This window comes from Pavona decussata, unplaced genomic scaffold, assembly GCF_977016875.1.
Source record: "Pavona decussata unplaced genomic scaffold, jaPavDecu1.1 SCAFFOLD_315, whole genome shotgun sequence".
Taxonomy (NCBI): domain Eukaryota; kingdom Metazoa; phylum Cnidaria; class Anthozoa; order Scleractinia; family Agariciidae; genus Pavona; species Pavona decussata.
The window spans coordinates 357,501-375,613 of record NW_028145706.1 but is presented as its reverse complement, the minus strand read 5'-3'; the positions used below and the strand labels follow the sequence as shown (position 1 = coordinate 375,613).

General features: G+C 38.0%; 1 protein-coding gene and 1 long non-coding RNA gene across 3 annotated transcripts in view; one reads left to right on the top strand and one right to left on the bottom strand.

Moving 5' to 3' along the window:
* The first annotated feature begins 2,688 nt into the window (after positions 1-2,688).
* Positions 2,689-18,113, top strand: part of LOC146454077 (proto-oncogene tyrosine-protein kinase receptor Ret-like) — a 118,970-nt gene continuing 103,545 nt past the window's right edge. The window contains exons 1-8 of the mRNA XM_085095846.1: positions 2,689-3,192; positions 4,968-5,231; positions 5,541-5,665; positions 6,430-6,500; positions 7,153-7,292; positions 7,589-7,855; positions 8,284-8,553; positions 9,026-9,136. Of these exons, the coding sequence (XP_084951972.1) occupies positions 2,877-3,192; positions 4,968-5,231; positions 5,541-5,665; positions 6,430-6,500; positions 7,153-7,292; positions 7,589-7,855; positions 8,284-8,553; positions 9,026-9,136 (1,564 nt within the window). The 5' untranslated portion in view covers positions 2,689-2,876. The remainder of the gene's footprint in view (positions 3,193-4,967; positions 5,232-5,540; positions 5,666-6,429; positions 6,501-7,152; positions 7,293-7,588; positions 7,856-8,283; positions 8,554-9,025; positions 9,137-18,113) is intronic.
* LOC146454082 (uncharacterized) overlaps positions 14,566-18,113 on the bottom strand; it is a 7,417-nt gene continuing 3,869 nt past the window's right edge. The window contains exons 2-4 of one of the 2 annotated variants that reach the window (XR_014859340.1): positions 16,340-16,399; positions 15,903-16,037; positions 14,566-15,120 (exon numbers count right to left, since the gene is read on the bottom strand). This is a non-coding gene — a long non-coding RNA (uncharacterized LOC146454082). The remainder of the gene's footprint in view (positions 15,121-15,902; positions 16,038-16,339; positions 16,400-18,113) is intronic. The other variant, XR_014859339.1, reaches the window with a different exon arrangement.

Here is an 18,113-nt window from a genome sequence, read left to right as displayed (position 1 = left end):
CGAAATTAAATGCGAAATGCGCGTGATTGAATTTAGTCAACTTGTAATCAATTTTCATGTAACGTTTCGCCGCATTCAGATGAACGCGAGGCTTACAACAAAATATTCTAGATCATAAAATATCGCAAATTTAAGTTCTCGGTCACACAAACGCACGAGAATCGCTTTTATGCCAGCGGGAAATCAATAATGTACCAGTCAATTCAAACACCGCCCATCCCCTGGGCAATCCCCGGGCATTTGACTCGCGTTAAGCTCCGTACAGTGGGGAATTTGACCCAAAATGAGGCTCGCCCGGTGGGATATTTAACTTTCGTGACCTGAAACGTCTGTTAGCGGTCGGAAACAAAAGGATTTCGCAATTCTTTGATTCAGCACGCGAGCTGTGTTCACGGGTCGTTGCTCTGGTCGATTCCAGGTGGGTTTTTCTGTTGTTGTCGTTTTATATAGTTATATCGTGGAATATGCTTTCGTTTAAAGTGTGGAGCGAAGACTAGCTGAACAAGAAATCCATAGTGGCTGAAAATTTTGCAGAACTTGTTTCCAAAGGTAAGCGATTCTGTTTATATTCGTTTATTTCATGAGTGCACTGATGGCGTGACTGAATGCTGCATGGCCGGAGTGATCTCGCATATTATAAATATTCATATAATAAATAAAGCTTCTCTTTCTTTTGGCGATCGTCTTTGTTTACATATAGCATTGAGGGTGGGGGATTTGACCCTCTTTGAAGCTCTACCGGGTGGGGCATTTGACCGTCTAAACTGGCAAAATAGCGGGAATTTGACCAAAACATTTCAAAAAAGTCAAATGCACCGGGGTTTGCCCTGGGTGGAGATGGGCGGTGCATAAATACCGTACGACGTGTCCGTCCCTGTCGGCCGCCGATGTGTAGGCCACTAACATACGTCTTTCTCCAAATGTTTGCACTCGGTAGATCACGCTTCGTGAAATCGCGCAACCGACCAGCGTTAAATCCTATTTCCATGTGCTTAGTGATCAGTCTATCATAAGAGTATAATAAGAAGTCTTTCGTCTCGTCAGCAGGTATTTTTAGCCACAACTTCCTTGTTACCATTTCACTGACTAAAGTTTGCTCATTGCTTGTAAAACGTTTTCTTTTCAGCGGTGCCGACATGTCGCTATTTGTGAAGTTCACTAGAGAGCGTGTGATAATTAATAACCAGTGAGACGATGACCTTTGAGTGGAAGCGGTATAGTGACGCCGCGAACTTGGCAGTTTTATTCGTTTTATTGAATGAAACTTAAATTTAGCGTTTTTTAACTTTCATAATCGACAGTATTTTATTTCCCATACAAAGTCTTATAATGCGTTTACAAAAATTCTCAATGGCTGCTTGCACTCAAAGGTCATCATGCCCACTACTGAATTAATTATTACACGCTCTCTAGTGACGCGAGCTTGGGCTGCCTGTGGGATGAGAAGCTGAAATCATTGACCGCGCTAGTATAAAGTATTCGCCCCCGTAAACGGCATCAGCTGTGTCAAAAAGAGCGCCGTGAGAAGATACAATATCTGAAAGTGGTATTTGCTCTCTGCGTACTCCAATAGCTGTATATTTTTTGGCGGTCCACCAAATCTGTAGCCTTTGTACGGACGGCAATAAAACCACTAGTAAAGCATACCATTATTCAATAAATACATGCATTTTGCTTTTTAGCCCTTGCTGTTTTGACAAGGTTGGGGAGTAAAAAATAATAATAATAATAATAATAATAATAATAATGATAATAATAATAATAATAATACTTTATTAGTAGAAAAACAAACAACAAATACAGAAAGGTGATTAAAAATATCGGTATCGGAAAAAGAAAAGAAAAAGGCCTCATAATTCTGCAGTTCATGCTAAGAATATCCACACTAAAACTTTTTCGAAGACGTTAATCGATCAATAATAACAGCACGGTTTTACGCAACGAAAACGATTTTCTGTCCTGCTCCAAGTAATGAGTAACTTCCGGTTTTCGTGCACATCATGCAATACAGTGAGAAGAAAAATAAAATATTTCCCGGCAAAAAGACTTTAATGCCTTTCCCGCTCTTTTTAGCAATCAATTGGTCCCAGTGTTCCTGAGTCTTGGGGATGAAGTACTTTAGATAAGGTAACCCCCCCCCCCCCCCCTTTAGGTGCTTGCATCAGTCATGTGATCAATATGATCATACAGTAGTCACTCGTCTCGTTTCAGCTGCTGATTAAGACCTGCTTTTGTTCATCCGTCTCCTTCCCAAGGCCAGCCACTTTCCTTTAATGCATCATACCCTAGTGTTTCGTTTTCTGTGCCTTCACCTTTATTGGACTAGATTATGTACCTATCACTGATAATTGAAACTGCATAATTATTTTGAAAAAAAAGCCTGAGCCTGTGCTTTGTCCAATCCTGGTAGTCTAGATTTTTTTTGCCCAGTAAACCGAGCTCAGGCAAGCCAGCACACATGACAGCCATTATACGTGTAAAAATGAAACACCTTAAACTGCCAGTTTTGTTCCTTATTTCTTTTTTTTCTCAGTTCAGATCAAAAAAGTGGTCACGCTTTCAATGACTGCTGTAAAAATATGGTTGTTGGATTGATGCTTTTTAGAAAACAATTTATACACGTGTACCCTGTTCCATTAAATAAAAAAGAATCACCTAAAATCCCAAGCCAAAGCCACCAGATTCTCTCAGACCCCCCATATTTGCCAGACGCTCCTCATGACACAGACAATCTGCTAATGGAAATCAGAGGACTGTTAAGTGAGATTACTTGATAGCTAACAAATAAACATTTTCTTACAGATGCCATATTTATGTAGACTGGCCCTCCTCCCGCTTGGAACCAAACGGATACAAATAACATTCAAACCGCTGTCATGAGAGTACTTAATGGAAGTAAAAATGTTCATTTGAGATGGAATTACAATTTGTTGGATGGACAAAGCATCCGGGTTACCGTGTTCCGTATTTATTATGGTGTCAAACAGCCAAATATTATCGGCGATGTACTGTTCAACGAAGACGTCGAAATATACGACCGGAATAACTACAGAGACCGGTTCAGCATCAACAGCACCGATGAATTTGCCACTTTGACAATAAAAACTGTGACAGAAAGAGAAAATACTACTTTTCAGTGCGAGATATTGAGTGAAGGGAAATGGGCCTACAACATACGGCTCGAGGTTACAGGTATAAACAGGTTTAGTTGGCTGCTTTTAATTAACTAGTACTAATGTTCTTTCATTGTAGTATTTTATACAGAAAAGAAGTTACAACAGGGGAACATAGCATGTCATTACGTGCACTAATATAAAAAAGAAAGGTGTAATAATGTAATTCGGTCATTTGTATGTGTTGTTGTGTCTCGCAGCGGAAAATGTAGCTTTGTGGTACATTGAAAAAGCACTTAGTATAATGCTTTCTGTTGTAAAATGATGATGGCTTGATGTCAAAGGTAAAATAAGTAGCCGACTGGGCGTGCCGTTACCCATTACTAAATACAAGTGTAATTGTAAAGATTCTAGAGGTTGCTTGCTACTCAAATCTTAAACAATTACAGTGTAGCGCGGTGCGAGATGATAAGTGATTCGAACTCCACTCGGTAGATTCAAACTGATTTAATGACAGATCATGTCCATAGATCAAGTTCACAACAGGTAGCGAAGTAGCAGTAGCAGATACAAATAGAAGTAGTCGTCGTACAAGTAGGTTCGAACTGAAAAGCGATAGTTAAGAATACGTCCTACTTACTGATAAGTTAGAAAATACAAATCTAACAGAATAAAACAATCATTACAAACCTAACAAGATCATAGCGTGAAACAAATAGACATGACAATTGATACTTGAAACTAATAAAACTGAAACGATAACAACTCTTGTCGTGAAAAACGAAAATATCAACGGGTATCTTGCAAAATAGCTAAATATAGCATGAAAGGATAACGATTTGGTAATCATATGACAATAAGACTAATAAAGTATTTGACAATAAGCCTCAACAATAATAGACCTAGTGAAAGGGATTTCAACAAAACTAGATAAACTAAATGAAACCTTATCGCGATAAAGAAAAGACTAAAAATTCGCGACTTAGCAATAACTACAACAATAAAAACTTACGTACTTTGGTTGACGACTGGCACCAAAAGGTAGCAGAGAGACAGCGAAATACACTTGAAATAGCGGTAACTTGGATCCTCTGATCGTAGCACGGTAGCGATGTAACTTCACTAACAATCTCTGACTAAAATGAGTTGCGCGTCGTCCTTTATTGCTAACGCTACGTGAAAAAACTAGGGCGTTGTGAGAAACGTGGCGCCCACAATAAAGACAACTTCCTAGCGGCAAAATTCTAGAACTATTACATACGTGTGAAAATCACGATTTTACGAAAGCCTTTACTTTGAAATCACGTACTTGGCTTGAATAATAACTGATAACAAATAGTAGGAAGTTTTAAGGGAAACTGATATAAATTAGACGTTTCAAAACTAACAACAAGTACTTTTTAGAAATGATCTATATTTAACACATGTGAGGTAAAAACCAATTTGGGTTCTTACTTTTTTTTTTTTTAAGGGATCGCCTGTACCAATTTGTCAAACGAAAGACAAAAAACTAAAAAAATTAAAGAAAATCGCATAATTGTTCAACCTCTTTCTTTGAATAGTTCTGTAATCTTTTGGTTTCATCTAAGTATACAAGTTTGCGAGTGAGAAACACCTTGAAGGGTATTATAAACCGCACCAGACAAAAAGTACTGCTCGATGCCTTTTTGTCTCAAGTGATATACGTACAAATTACATACAAAACGTCAAAACTGAGATCCACTTTTTGTGTGGTATCGTACACAGCGCTACCAAAAAGAATTGCTTATCGGAATATTACACTTCAGCCGGGCCATTTTTTAAGTTTTAGGACTTGAAGCAAGAAATGTAAAGGTTTGCCATTCATGATTTCAGTACCTCCCAAAATCGTTGTCAATCCGCCTCGAATGACAATCATGGACATTGGAAAAACTTTGAGCTTGAAGTGCAAAGGTCATGGTGACCCAAAACCGACTTTCATCTGGACCAAAGATGGTGTCCCACAAAAACAGTTCAATGTTTCTGGCTATGAGTTACGTATAGTTAACATGCAGAGGAAGGATGTTGGATCATACAGATGCACGGCTAGCAACGGGTATGGCAGGGATGCTACTCGAGTCAGCATTGTCGGTTTATCATGTAAGTATGCGTCGATTATAAGATTTGACTGTCTCATTCTTCCGCTTTTGAGGTTTGGTTAATTGGAATGATGTCGCTTTAAAACTTGTTATCGTGTAACAGAGCGGGAATAACTATTAAGGAAGCAATTTGTTGAGACATGTTATCTGTCCTCATAAACGTTTGTTTCGCGTTGCCCGAACAATTGCATAATATTACATTAAAAGTTCTGTGCGCTGTGCTGCGTTAAAATTAAAATTTCTCAGTGCAACATCATCTCCTCTCTTCCGAAACAGTGTAGAATTTGTTTTTCTGTTGTGTGTTTAATAGGCGCGCCGAAACACTGCAAATCTGGAGTAATTACCATGACCATAAAAAGCGAAACATGGAAGAAAACATTTTCCAGGAGAGATTCTAATCATTTGAAGGCGGAGGAATACAACTTTCTTTCAGCAGTAAGCTATAACGTTTATGCCTTGATATACACTTCTTGATAAATTATAAGGGTGGAGAAGTTTTCCGGTCTATGAAAACGATAGGTTATTGAATAGGACGTGAATCCGGTTATTCTGACCAATTGCAAACCATTTCATCAAGTTGTTGCAATCTGCCTTGGCAATGTTCAGCAATCATTGGAAATGTTCTGATCAGTGATCAATAACGTTTTCCTAATAACGGCCTTAAAAAATTCCCTATTACCTTCCCAAAAGTCAAGAATTCTTATGTTAATATAAGAATTACCTGATGAGCCTGAGGTGGAAGGGTAGGAGCAAGAGGAAGGGACACATTGTGCGCTCGTAACTTAAGGGGCATTCAAGCTATTGCAACGAAGCCTAGAGGGTATGTTGTATAAAGAAATCTATTTATTTTGACGTCCACATAATGGGGTGATACTGTTATATGGCATGCGAATTACGTCTTTGATATCGTACTGCCGCCATCTAGGTATTCAAAACCTCAGAAAACCGTTCCGGATTGACTCAACAACAGTCAAATCAATAAAGGACAGATAAAATGGCATAAAAAGCTGGACGTAACGACGATATCCGTAAATTATCCTGAAAAAGGTTTTAAAATACTCAAAATAAAAAAAACATAGCTGTCAAAACAGGTGATTAATCTGAAGGAGTATACCAGTTGTTAAATGTTTTTCTGTTTTAATCTAATGCAAAAAAGTACCATTTTTCTTACGCTGATTGTTATTGTTTTTTTTTTTGAGATCTCGGCTGTTTACTCCACGAATCCTGAGAAATTGCTTTACAGTCTAACTGTTAAAAAATTCAATATTGGGTAAGTGCTCTATAATGTTGCTAGTAATTTATTGCTGTTATACTTTATTTTTATTTTTATTTTTTATTTAATTCAATATTTATTCAGGGGCATCCAATTTAGCAGAGCTAGTTTAAATGGAGCCCTGAAAAAGTACAAGACAAACATAGACACATAAAAAAAACTAGACAAATAATTACTTTAAGTGCGAGTGTTTCTACAGCGTATCCAAACGCGGAAAAACAAATATAAAAGTAGGAGGTCGTGGTTCGAGTGCTTTCGTTGTTTTTGGGTGTTTGGAGACCCTGACAAAACACGAAGCACACCTTTTCTTAGGTTTTTAATGCCTTCTCAATCCAACAAGAAATATTTCTATCATAAGCATTTCGTTTCTTTTCTTTTCCATCAGTTTTAGCACATAGTTTCTACTTTGCGATAAAAAAAAACATTTTACGCGTTTTTCACAAGTCACACTGTTACATACTGCTAAAACCCAGTACTTGTTGATAATTTCAACACATATCGAACGAAATATACTCCGACAAAAGGCCAAAAACTAAGTTGGAAACAAATTATTATTATTCGGTACGAACCATACCATCATCGGACTAAGAATATCTATACAAGGTTCGTCTTAAAGTTGATTTCCATTTTCGTCTATTTTCGTTTCTAGTTCTGATAGTGTCATCGCGGCTGTAGAGTTGGTATTCGATAGATCATCAGTAGAGCCGTTAAAGCCCTTGAAGGATGAAATTGCCGACGAAAAGCTTGGCCCATTTATCGTTGACAGTCATTTGTACGCTGGTTACCCAGGTTTGAGTGTATTTTTATCTCGTCTGTATCAGAAAACTCTCAAGAGTCATTTATTGTAAAATATTCTGCCAACTTAGGTAGACCCTGCGTTGCTACGTTCCTGCGTGAGCTGCTGGTGGTGGTGATGGTAAGGTAGGGGGAGGGGGGGAGTGATAAACGTTTTTCCTCTAATGGCGTCCTGAAGTAACATCGAAATGGTCTTTCTTCTTGATGTGCGCGTGAGTGTGGGCGTATGCTTTTTTCAGTGGAACCCAATGCCAAACTAACGATGGCTTTTGTATGCAATGCGTTCTCAGATCCAGCTACTATAGAAAATATTACGTCATCCAAAAGTGAGTCGTGGATTGGCCAGACAGTGACATTAAAGTGTGTGTCAGATGGAATTCCCACACCAACCATCACTTGGATCAAACCCGATGGAAGTGTGCTCAACTCCGTCATATCCAAGGAAGACACAATCCGTGTGGATACGACTGATGACCAAGATTTTGGAATTTACACTTGCAAGGCTGATAACGACCTTGGCCATAATGCAAAGCGAACGATACAATTACAACAGATAAGTAAGAAGAGCATTGATTTTGTGCTTGCTTTCATGAACACAATATAGGCAGAGGACCGATGAGCTACCTAATAAGCATGAATTTAAATCTGGACACTAGGACCACTTTTTTATGGCTCTAGGCTTTGTAGTGGTCTTGGCTCGCCAGTCAAAATGAAAAATATTAATTATACCTATATTTGTCTTTGCTCAACAAAACAACAAGAGACACGCCTCTGGAAATAGCCATTATTGTTTAGCCAAACTCTCATTTTCTTCCAACAATTTAACGCTTTCTGTTCATATCTGCAAGTGATCTGCAAGTGACATCTGCAAGCTGGTGAGCCTAGCTTGCTGGTCTCACAAACGCTAAGCGTATTTTCACAATAAACTGCTATCTATCTACCTATCTATCTATCTATCATACAGCAGTGCTCTTTTCTCCTCCAGAGGCGCCCAGTTCACCAAGCGTCATCTCAGCAGGTACAGACATTCAGGCCACTTCATTGAATGTAAAATGGACTGCACCAGCTGATGATGGAGGAAGTCCTATCACTGCATACAGAGTGGTCATTTTACAGGACAAAAACATTACTGACCCCGCTATCAGAGAATTGCTCATCGAAGGTCTGAGTAAAAATAACAACTACATTGTGAAGGTTTACGCCAGAAATTATGTGTTCGAGGGAGATGCCCTTCCAAAAGAATTCTCGCTTGAAGGTAAGAGTTCCTGTTGAATCAGACTTTGCATTTGAAAGAAGGGAAGGTGTTCCGGCTGGTAAAAATGAATGGTGTGTTTCTTCGAAATAGTCAAAAAATGAGATCTGTGATCCCAGGTCATATTGAGTTCGTCCACGATAAGTTTTATTTGCTGTGAGGAACTCACAAGGTTGTGGAAACTGGCGTTGACGGGACTGAATGTCACGTCCTCTTTTCTTCAACCCAAATTTCTAAAGTCACATGTAAAATGTCTGTGATACTAAATCATGGAAACAATAGCGGAACAAGTAAATTTCTCGTCATTAATCACTCTTTCAAAGTAACTTTTTGAACCCTAGCCTACCAGAAAACTCCCGAATCACCACACATCCTAAACAATAATCGGTCAAGATTGTTTCGTTGCGAATCATGAAAAGGAGGGTTGTATCTCACTGTGTGTGTATTTATTTACGTCCAGTCATTCACATTTTAGGGTATTCTTGTGGAGAAGAAAAGACAATTCTGCACTTTGTTTACATCAGTGTAATCTTCATCTTACTGCTGTTGATTGTTATCCTGAGTTTTCTCCTCTGCAGCTCTCCAGGTAACAGTCATGGCAAATGACATTTACTTATTTGCCTGTAAATTATATAGAGGAACAAAATTTACTCAGGAAGCTAAGTATGATAATCATTTCAGGGTATCTAAGGTTTATGCGGGAAAACTAATACACGATACTGGAGGCCTGGCGATTAAGGATTTAATGATAGATCAGCTTATCCGATGGCCATTGATTATAAGATTATTTTATTAACTATTAGACAAGTAATTGTAGTTAGGTGTCTCCAATTAGTGTACATTGTATCCTAGCGACTTTAATACTATAATAACGTTCTTACTTACTTACTTACTTACTTACTTACTTACTTACTTACTTACTTACTTACTTACTTACTTACTTACTTACTTACTTACTTACTTATGGGGACTACTTGCCGAACTTATGGGGACATGATACTTACACAACTACTTATGGGGACTACTTGCCAAACTTATGGGGACATGATACTTACACAACTACTTATGGGGACTACTTGCCAAACTTATGGGGACATGATACTTACACAACTACTTATGGATACTACTTGCCAAACTTATAAGAGGACGTGCCAATAAACAACTACTTCTACTAATGGGATTATTTGCCATAGCTGAGCTATTGATTTTCTTAATTGAAGGGCACATGTTTGCATGGAAACCAACCTATATTGTCTCTTTGTGTCTGTTTGAAAGGCCAATAAGGTTGAAGATGATACCAAGGTTATGATATTATACAATTGTATGATTTTTCACTCTATTTCAGCCACATCCCATCTCATAATCACAAGAAATCTGATTATCTGAACAAAATAACAAAAAATGCTACATTTAGTTTGCATTGGAAACATCGACACTTGATTTTGAACACATGAGGAGCACAATAATAGAGACCTTTAGATTCTAGTACAAGTACGAGTACGACTACGAGATTTGACTTCAAGATTGTAGCGAAGTACTTAGAACAGATATATCACAGAAAGTTTCATTTCACTCTTTACGAACGACGAACTTGACGCAGTTGGTTTAAATGATGATAGTTAAGCCCTTTCGTGTTTCCAAAAAGACGAGATCACCTACGTTTCGAGAACTCGTTTTCGCCACTACGAGATTCTTACAAAAACTCGTAGTAAAATGACGACAGCTATCACGTTTTCCCGCCAAAATGACACTGGTTCACGCGCGCGCGCTCTTTGTTTATTGGAGAAACTCGTAGTCGTCCTCGTACTCGTACTAGAATCTAAAGGTCTCTAATAATAGACTGCTGGGTCAAAGGGGGGAGGAAGATGCATTACAAATATAGGGACCATGGAATAAACTAATATTGGAAAGAGTGATATACTTACTGACAATAATAATAATGATGATGATGATGATGATGATGATGATGATGATGATGATGATGATGATGATGATGATGATCATAAATTACCTATCACTGGATGAGGCTGAGTATGACCCGAAGAATTATAAAGATTGACGAGTTTTCCAGTACAAATCCTTCTAATCTTACTTTTGAGATATATGGATAAAAATTTACGGGTAATTAACCTACTTTAAATATGCTCTCTCAGTTCCTAAGACCTTGTAACAAAACTTTCCAAAGGAGAACTGTTTTTGATCGGAAAGTTGATCATGTGACCAGCTACTGCAAAAGGCCTATTAGTGACAATTTATACTTTCTTATAGCTGCCTTAGCACATTCCTTCACTTCAAATCGACTGTCCGCCCAGCCCTAGCTTCGCGAGGTTTTGAGAGTCACGTATTTGTAGTATATTTTAAACTTTAAAAAGATTAGGTTTTAAGATTCTTGGAAAAAGGAAAACTGTAATACATTTTGTTGAAACACCAATTTGTTTATGAGAGAACTTCTAAAGACTTTATTTCTGAACAAAAAAAGCAATGAGATAGGATCCCCTTTCCTACAGTGTGCGCGGCCGGTGAGACCAGTTCCTAGACACTGCCTTCCTTTGAGACCATCATAGGTAATCCAATGTGGATCATCAGAGGCGCGCAGCCTGTCATGGGAGAATTTTGGGGGGCTTTGGTAGAATCTAGTATGGCGGCCAAGCTCTTTCTGGAAAATCCTCCTTCTGATCAAATAAGCCAGTTTTTCGGAGAAAAAAGCGAGGAGTACATGTCTTGTACAGAAAACGGCACGGAGTTGAGGGATATTTCATGCTTTTTTGCTGAGTTCGAAGCAGCAGTAGGAGTCATCGAAGAGAATACAACGTTTAGTGGTCGAAATCCAGACTTGCAAAAGTTGATTCCCATCCAAGGAATGGTCAAAAAGGACAATGAAAAAGCTTCACGAAAAGGTAATTAGAAGACTGCGCTCAAAACCAACTTTAGCGACACCATGGAGAGGAGATTTCACTATGAACATTTCCTGAGAAGTTTTTAATTTGATTTACCATAAAATTGTTAAGTCCAACATTATTAAACAACTTTGGCCATCAGTCAAGAGAGAAAACCAGCCTGTACTGACATTGGAATCACGGACAGGAAAAAGGCAGTATTTTGTTTTTAACAAAATGAATCAAGGTGGTATTCTTATTAGCCGTAATCACCTCTTAAAGAAGTGTTTGGGAAACTGTGCTGGCGGTGTTCATGCAGTTGAGAGATGTGAAGTGGTTGTTTGCAGGGAAAAACCTATGAGATTTAAATATCATCACAGCACAGAAGTTTTGTCTTTCATTATGGTAATTGGAATTCGGCGTTCCACAACACTTATTAATGGGTACAATACAAGCAATTATGACTTGCTACCAAAATCAGCATGGAGCATTTGCTTTATAGCCTGTGAACAGGCTCCCAAGTGGGGTATAGGGTGAAAAGAAAAATCGGCGAGCCGGGCGGGGGGAGCACGGTATGGGGCGAGGAAGAGCTCGATTTTCATCTTCGCCATAGACCCCACTTGGGAGCCTGTTCACAGGTTATTGCTTTAGAATCCAGGTATTATTGCTTAGTGCTGAGGAACATCCCTGCAGTTCCAATATCCATAATGAAATGGTGAAGTAACTGAAGAACTGAAAGTGGCACTATCTTAAACCATACAACTTCTTTTTATGTTTTGCACAGTTCAATAACCTGATCGTCACCCTTTTTTCAGGGAACTGTATTAAAAAAAACATAACATATCAATGCCTGGGGATGGTCTTGTTACTTATCTCATGACAGAGGCAGCTATTCTTTGACCTCCATCTCTTTCCCCTTCCCATTGGGTTTCATTGCAGATTTTTCATTTTCAAAGTTAGGTTTTCTCAGAGTAGGTCATGTTTAGTTTACAGGGTGCCATAACACCCTGGGGCCAACTCACCACTAAAAGCTGAAAGATTCGAGGTTGTGGTAACAGAATTCAGCCCAATGAGATTTAAATATCTTAAGAACTGAAAAATCTGTCTGTGAGTTTTCATTACAGCTACTGGAATTGACTGAAATTGACTGAAATTGTACTGTTTCATTCAATGGGGGATCAGATTGCAACAATACGCTGTCTCAGTACACTCAGTCTTGATTATTACAGTTTTTTCATGGTCATACTGTTGAGCTTTTGATGTGCAGGAGTATATGTAGGAAGAAGTTGTCTGTCATTGTGGTTCCAGTTGCTATTACAATTTAATTAATTGTGAATGTTCCACTGCAGGAGACTAACATTATTGTCTAATATAAATACATTGTATGAACAGACTTTATGTTCCAACATATGTTCCCCTGTTAAGAAAAGTTTATTTACAGTGGACGACTCTACACTTAGACAACAGAAGATCCATAACCAGGATTAACAGTAAAAAAAAGTGAATGATCTCTGGTGATAACATTTGTACAAAAAAACTAAGCTTTGAACAACTTGTAACTTTTCTGCCCCATTGTCCAATGGGCCCAAATTGTTAAATTCTGGTTTAAAAAAATTCAAAAATGTAAGTTTAGAGAAAAATTTAGTCATGTTGCCCACTCCAATATTAAAGGGGTAGGATACATGAGCAGTCATGACACCTGCATGTTGTAGTTTAAATCTGTCATGATCAGATTTTTGTATTTCCAATTTTATGCTGGGAGGTTTCAATTTCAGAGATGCAATTATGACCAGGCTGATTACCGAAGTTTGTGCCGTGTTGCGTAAAACTATGGGCACTCCCTTCTAATATCACAGCAAGCTGGCAAAATGCACTGCTTCCATTGTTTTTAAAACCACACCCATTTTAAATTCTTGTGCAAAAAATACAAAATGTATGTTTAGAGAAAAAAGTCTTGTTGCCAACTACAACATTAAGGGGGTAGGATACGTGAGCAGTCATGACACCTGCATGTTGTAGTTTAAATCTGTCATGATCAGATTTTTGTATTTCCAATTTTATGCTGGGAGGTTTCAATTTCAGAAATGCAATTATGACCAGGCTGATTATTGAAGTTTGTGCCGTGTTGCGTAAAACTATGGGCACTCCCTTCCAACATCACAGCAAGCTGGCAAAATGAACCACTTCCATACCCATTTTTAACTCGTAAATGCGAGCATGCACAATGAACGAGTGATAGCAATGATGGGTTTTTCACTAGGTTGGTTGGCTGATTCGGCTGTTGACTTTCAAGCATGCGCAGTGAAAGTGCGGTGTCTTGAATTCAATCAGTGAAGTGTCGGCATGAACTTTGAATAAAAAGAGAAGTGAAAATTTGTTTCACAGCGCATCAAAATAATCTTATTCAATCTGTAGATAAAAATTTGACAATTATTTTAGTGCAAGAATGGAGATTTTTCATTTAATATGAGCAAAGTTATAAGTTTTCCCGTTTTTCCACAAAGTGCGGTGTCTTAAATTGAATGAGTGAAGTGTCTGCATGAACTTTGAATAAAAAACACCCGAAAATTTGTTCCAAGGTGTATCAGAATAACCTTATACAATATGTAGGGAATAAGTTTAGAATCATTTTTATAGTACACATATGGTTATTTCTCGTTACATGATCAGGCAAAGATATGACTTCTTTTAGCTTTCAAGGTAGTGTATGTAGCCATCTTAATTTCAATTAAAATACTGATGCGTCATCTGCATTCACGAGTTGGCTCACAGGAGACTTTGATTTAAAGATAAATTATTTCAAATGTTGTTAACACTTCGATAATCTGATCAATTTTCATGATTTTGAGGACACCACAGTGGTTTTCTATGGATATTTTAAAACCAAAACCAGTCTTTGACATGTTTATTAAACCTGCTGTTACAATTACACTGTAATGGTATGTCTAAAGTTAAACAACTGGAAATGTTTAATAGTTGGTGTTGTAGAATACCAAATTGGCATAAGCTTCAGCAGAACAAAATTACACCGATTGCTAATCATGTAGCAACTTCATTTTGAAACGCGAACTAGAAGCAACTGTAATACATGTAGCTTGTTTAGCAGACAGAAATACACAGAAGGTTTTGTTTTCTGGATTTGTCCTACCACCAAGCAGCAATTCTTAGTGATTTTTGTCAAGCAGCTGCAATACCGATTTGATAAATTTTGGAAGCTGCAAATGCAAATTTTCTGTAAAATCATATACCGGCCGCCTTGAATGAACTTCTACATGGTTCATAAAGAGAGAGCTGACGCTTCGGTGAAAGCTACCAATTGTAACCTTAAGTATCATTATTGGCTAATGCTTGTTTTCTGAAGGCTGCGCTGGTCGCTTAGGAGAAAAGGGCCAGTTGGTTATTCAAAAAAGTGGTGCCATCGCTTAGGGTAGATGTCACTTAAAGGATCTTTTTAACACAGGGCTTATAATATGTCACAGATTTCACAATGATGGTCACTTTTAGGAGTGATCACAAACAGTGCTTTGTGTAGTTCTGTATTGGCAAAGTCATGTTGCTCACATACATAATTTTTAGGACAACTTACTCTAAGAGCTCTGAACTCCACAGTCTTGATATGGAATCACATCCTCAACATGAATACTGTTATTTGGATCCTTGGAACAAACTTTCTTTTTGGCAAGCAGTTGAGGCTCTAAAAAGAGATAGAGAATCACGCCGGAAATTAACTTACTCTATAAATCCCCCTACTGGGTGGGGAATTGCAGAAAAACAACTCATGCTTATATGCATCTCATGAATAAACAAGAAAATAACACTAGAGCATATCTTGTTATGTTCTTGACCAATTACAAAAGAAGAAAAAAAGAAACCTTACTAGAGACCCAATAAATTTTTAATAACGATTAGGCTTACAAGCTAGGTGACATAACTTATTCAACACATTCCACCATTAGCCATTAGCAATGTAAGTGAGCAATCCACTGCCATAACTTACACTCTTTATTCTTCAAACCTTATTAACATTATAATAACTTCCACTTGACATCACTTGGCATGCATTTAAAAACCATCCCACAGGAATTCTTCATATATTGACAACTTACAGTGTAGGTCCAGTAGTTAGAAGTAACATTGTCTAATTCCAGACATGTAAAATCAGCTAGATCAAGAGGACTGTCACCTCCAAACAACATATTAAATATTTTTTTATTATATTATATAACTACTGCTGGGAGACTGGGGGTAAAATAAAACTGTGCTCTGCATGCATGTCTAATTCGGAGACTCAGGACCCCACACCAAAGAAAAACATTTTAGATGTGCTGATGTGCTCATTTCCCTACCATGTGATGTCACAAAAACCAGAGACATAATTGAACCTTTTAAGTGGTGGATATATGATATTAAAACTGGCATGCACATTTTTAAAAGTGCACTTGAATTCTAATTTAAGCATGCCTTTATAATCCATACCTATTGAGCACGCACCTTTTCCAGGGATGGAACAGCTTAGAAGAGCAGGATAAGTGGAACTTGCAGAATAATAATTTATCTCAGACTGAGAACCTTCACTTTCATACCCACACTGGCACTATCAGAAACAAGATCCTATCAAAAACCAATTAAAACAAACATTGTCAACATACATGGCACTGTAAAGATGGTGGGTTTGATGGTTGGGCTTGATAGAGTTTCTGCCTCTCTCATTCAGTATTTCTCTTGAACATTTCGCCTTCAGTCAGCTTCAAAAGGCTAGGCACAAGATTTTAAAGATATCTACATGTATACAGTATTTGATACATATTACAATGCATCAACAATCTCGGGGACAATCTGGCTTTTTAATACCAATTCACTAAAAGCACTTAAATCTGAAAATGTTACAAAATGACAGTACACACTGCCCTTACCAGATCATTAAAAAAGCCATGCACTTTCCTTTCCTTGAATTTGACTCCTAAACTTTGTTTCTGAAGAAAGATATGGTAATTAATATCAGTGTAATTCCTTTTTGTTTCATGTCATTTGATGTTTGTTTGTTTGTTTGATGTCGTTTGTTTCATTTAATGTCGCACCTGAGGATTGCTGAGAACAACACAGTCAAGGTCTTTTTCCATATCAAATCAACCGTGATCATTTGGATCGTTTTCTTTTATTTAATCCCTTCAAAGTTAGAGTTGTTTTTGAGGTTCTACCACAGTACGTACCATCAAATGCTGCTCTTTGCAACTGGATTCCAGGGATTTTAACCTGAAATATGCATACTGGCAGCTGCATGCGATGCATTTGGCGTAGTTACTAAAACAAGTAATGACCTAAAATGATCTAATAAAAATAAGTCCAAAATATCTTAAAATGATCTGAATGAAATGAAACCAAGATAAAATGAATAAAATTACAGGATTACAGAACTGAGTGCTTACCATTAACTAAAGGCTGATATCAGGAAGCTGCTGTGAACTGCCGGAAAGACCGAAGAAGACTTGAAAAGTGCCGATGGTTGCACGTAAGCAGATTTGATGACAAAGTCGTGTAAACAAACCGCACTAGAGTGAATCTTTATTTTTTTTGGTCGGTCTGAAAGACCCAAAAATATCGGCACTGACCAATTTTTTCGGGTTCGTTTTCCGGTCGCACATTAAAAGCCACACGACAAGGCTAAATTCTTGTGTAAACACTGATAAAACGCTTTTGTAAACAATGTAAAGGCATATCTGTGCAGCAATTTCCTTAATGCACTAGTCAATTAAAACCCCCACCCCCCCCGACCCGGGACAGATAGGGGGATAATAGGGGCATATAAGCACTTTTGATCAGAGATCTGTCCCCTGGGGGTGGTAGATAAGATGTGTTTTGCTTCTTTACAATGTCCCCACCTCGGGGTCAGTCAGGGAGATTTGACTGTGGTTGACTCAGGTACTGAAGTTCTTCGCGAAGTTAATCAACTGCACGTTGTCATTTTCGCGCCATCCATATTGGCTGATTATTGGCGAAATGCTTCGCAAAATTTGGTTTAAAGACAATTCAAAAGAAAGAAGAAAATTCATTCCAGCTCTATGCAAAACTCTGCCTACAAACCCATGGTGCAGCCATGGGTACAAAAATGGCAGTCGCCTTTGCGAAGATTTTAAAAACAGAGATTTTAAAACCGCTCATTTGGAAATGATATATAGACGACATATTTTCCCTCTGGACTTTAAGGAGAGGAGATAATGCAGTTCATTGAGCAATCAAGCAAACGAAACCACCCCACAATTAAATTTACGGCTGAAATTTCAGAAACAGAAACATTTCTGGATACAAACATTTATAAAGGTGAAAGATTCAGAAGCAATTCAGTTCTTGATGTGCGTCACACTTCAAACCTACTGAAACATTTCAATATACGCACTTCTCTTCGTGCCACCCCAGGGGTCAAAAAAGGCTTCATCAAAGGCGAAGCACTGAGACTTCTCAGAACAAACTCTTCTAAAAACATATTTGAAGAGTAAATTCAAAATCCTAAATCACACCTACAGGGGAGAGGTTGTCCCGAAAACTTAAACTTAAAACAAATCCTCAGAAAAGCCTGGCATTTACTAGAGCAACAACCATGGATATGGCTGAAAGAAATCTACAAAGACCTTCCCCTCATATGTTACACTGAGAGGGCGGTCAGTCAAAGATATACCCGTGAGAGCTAAA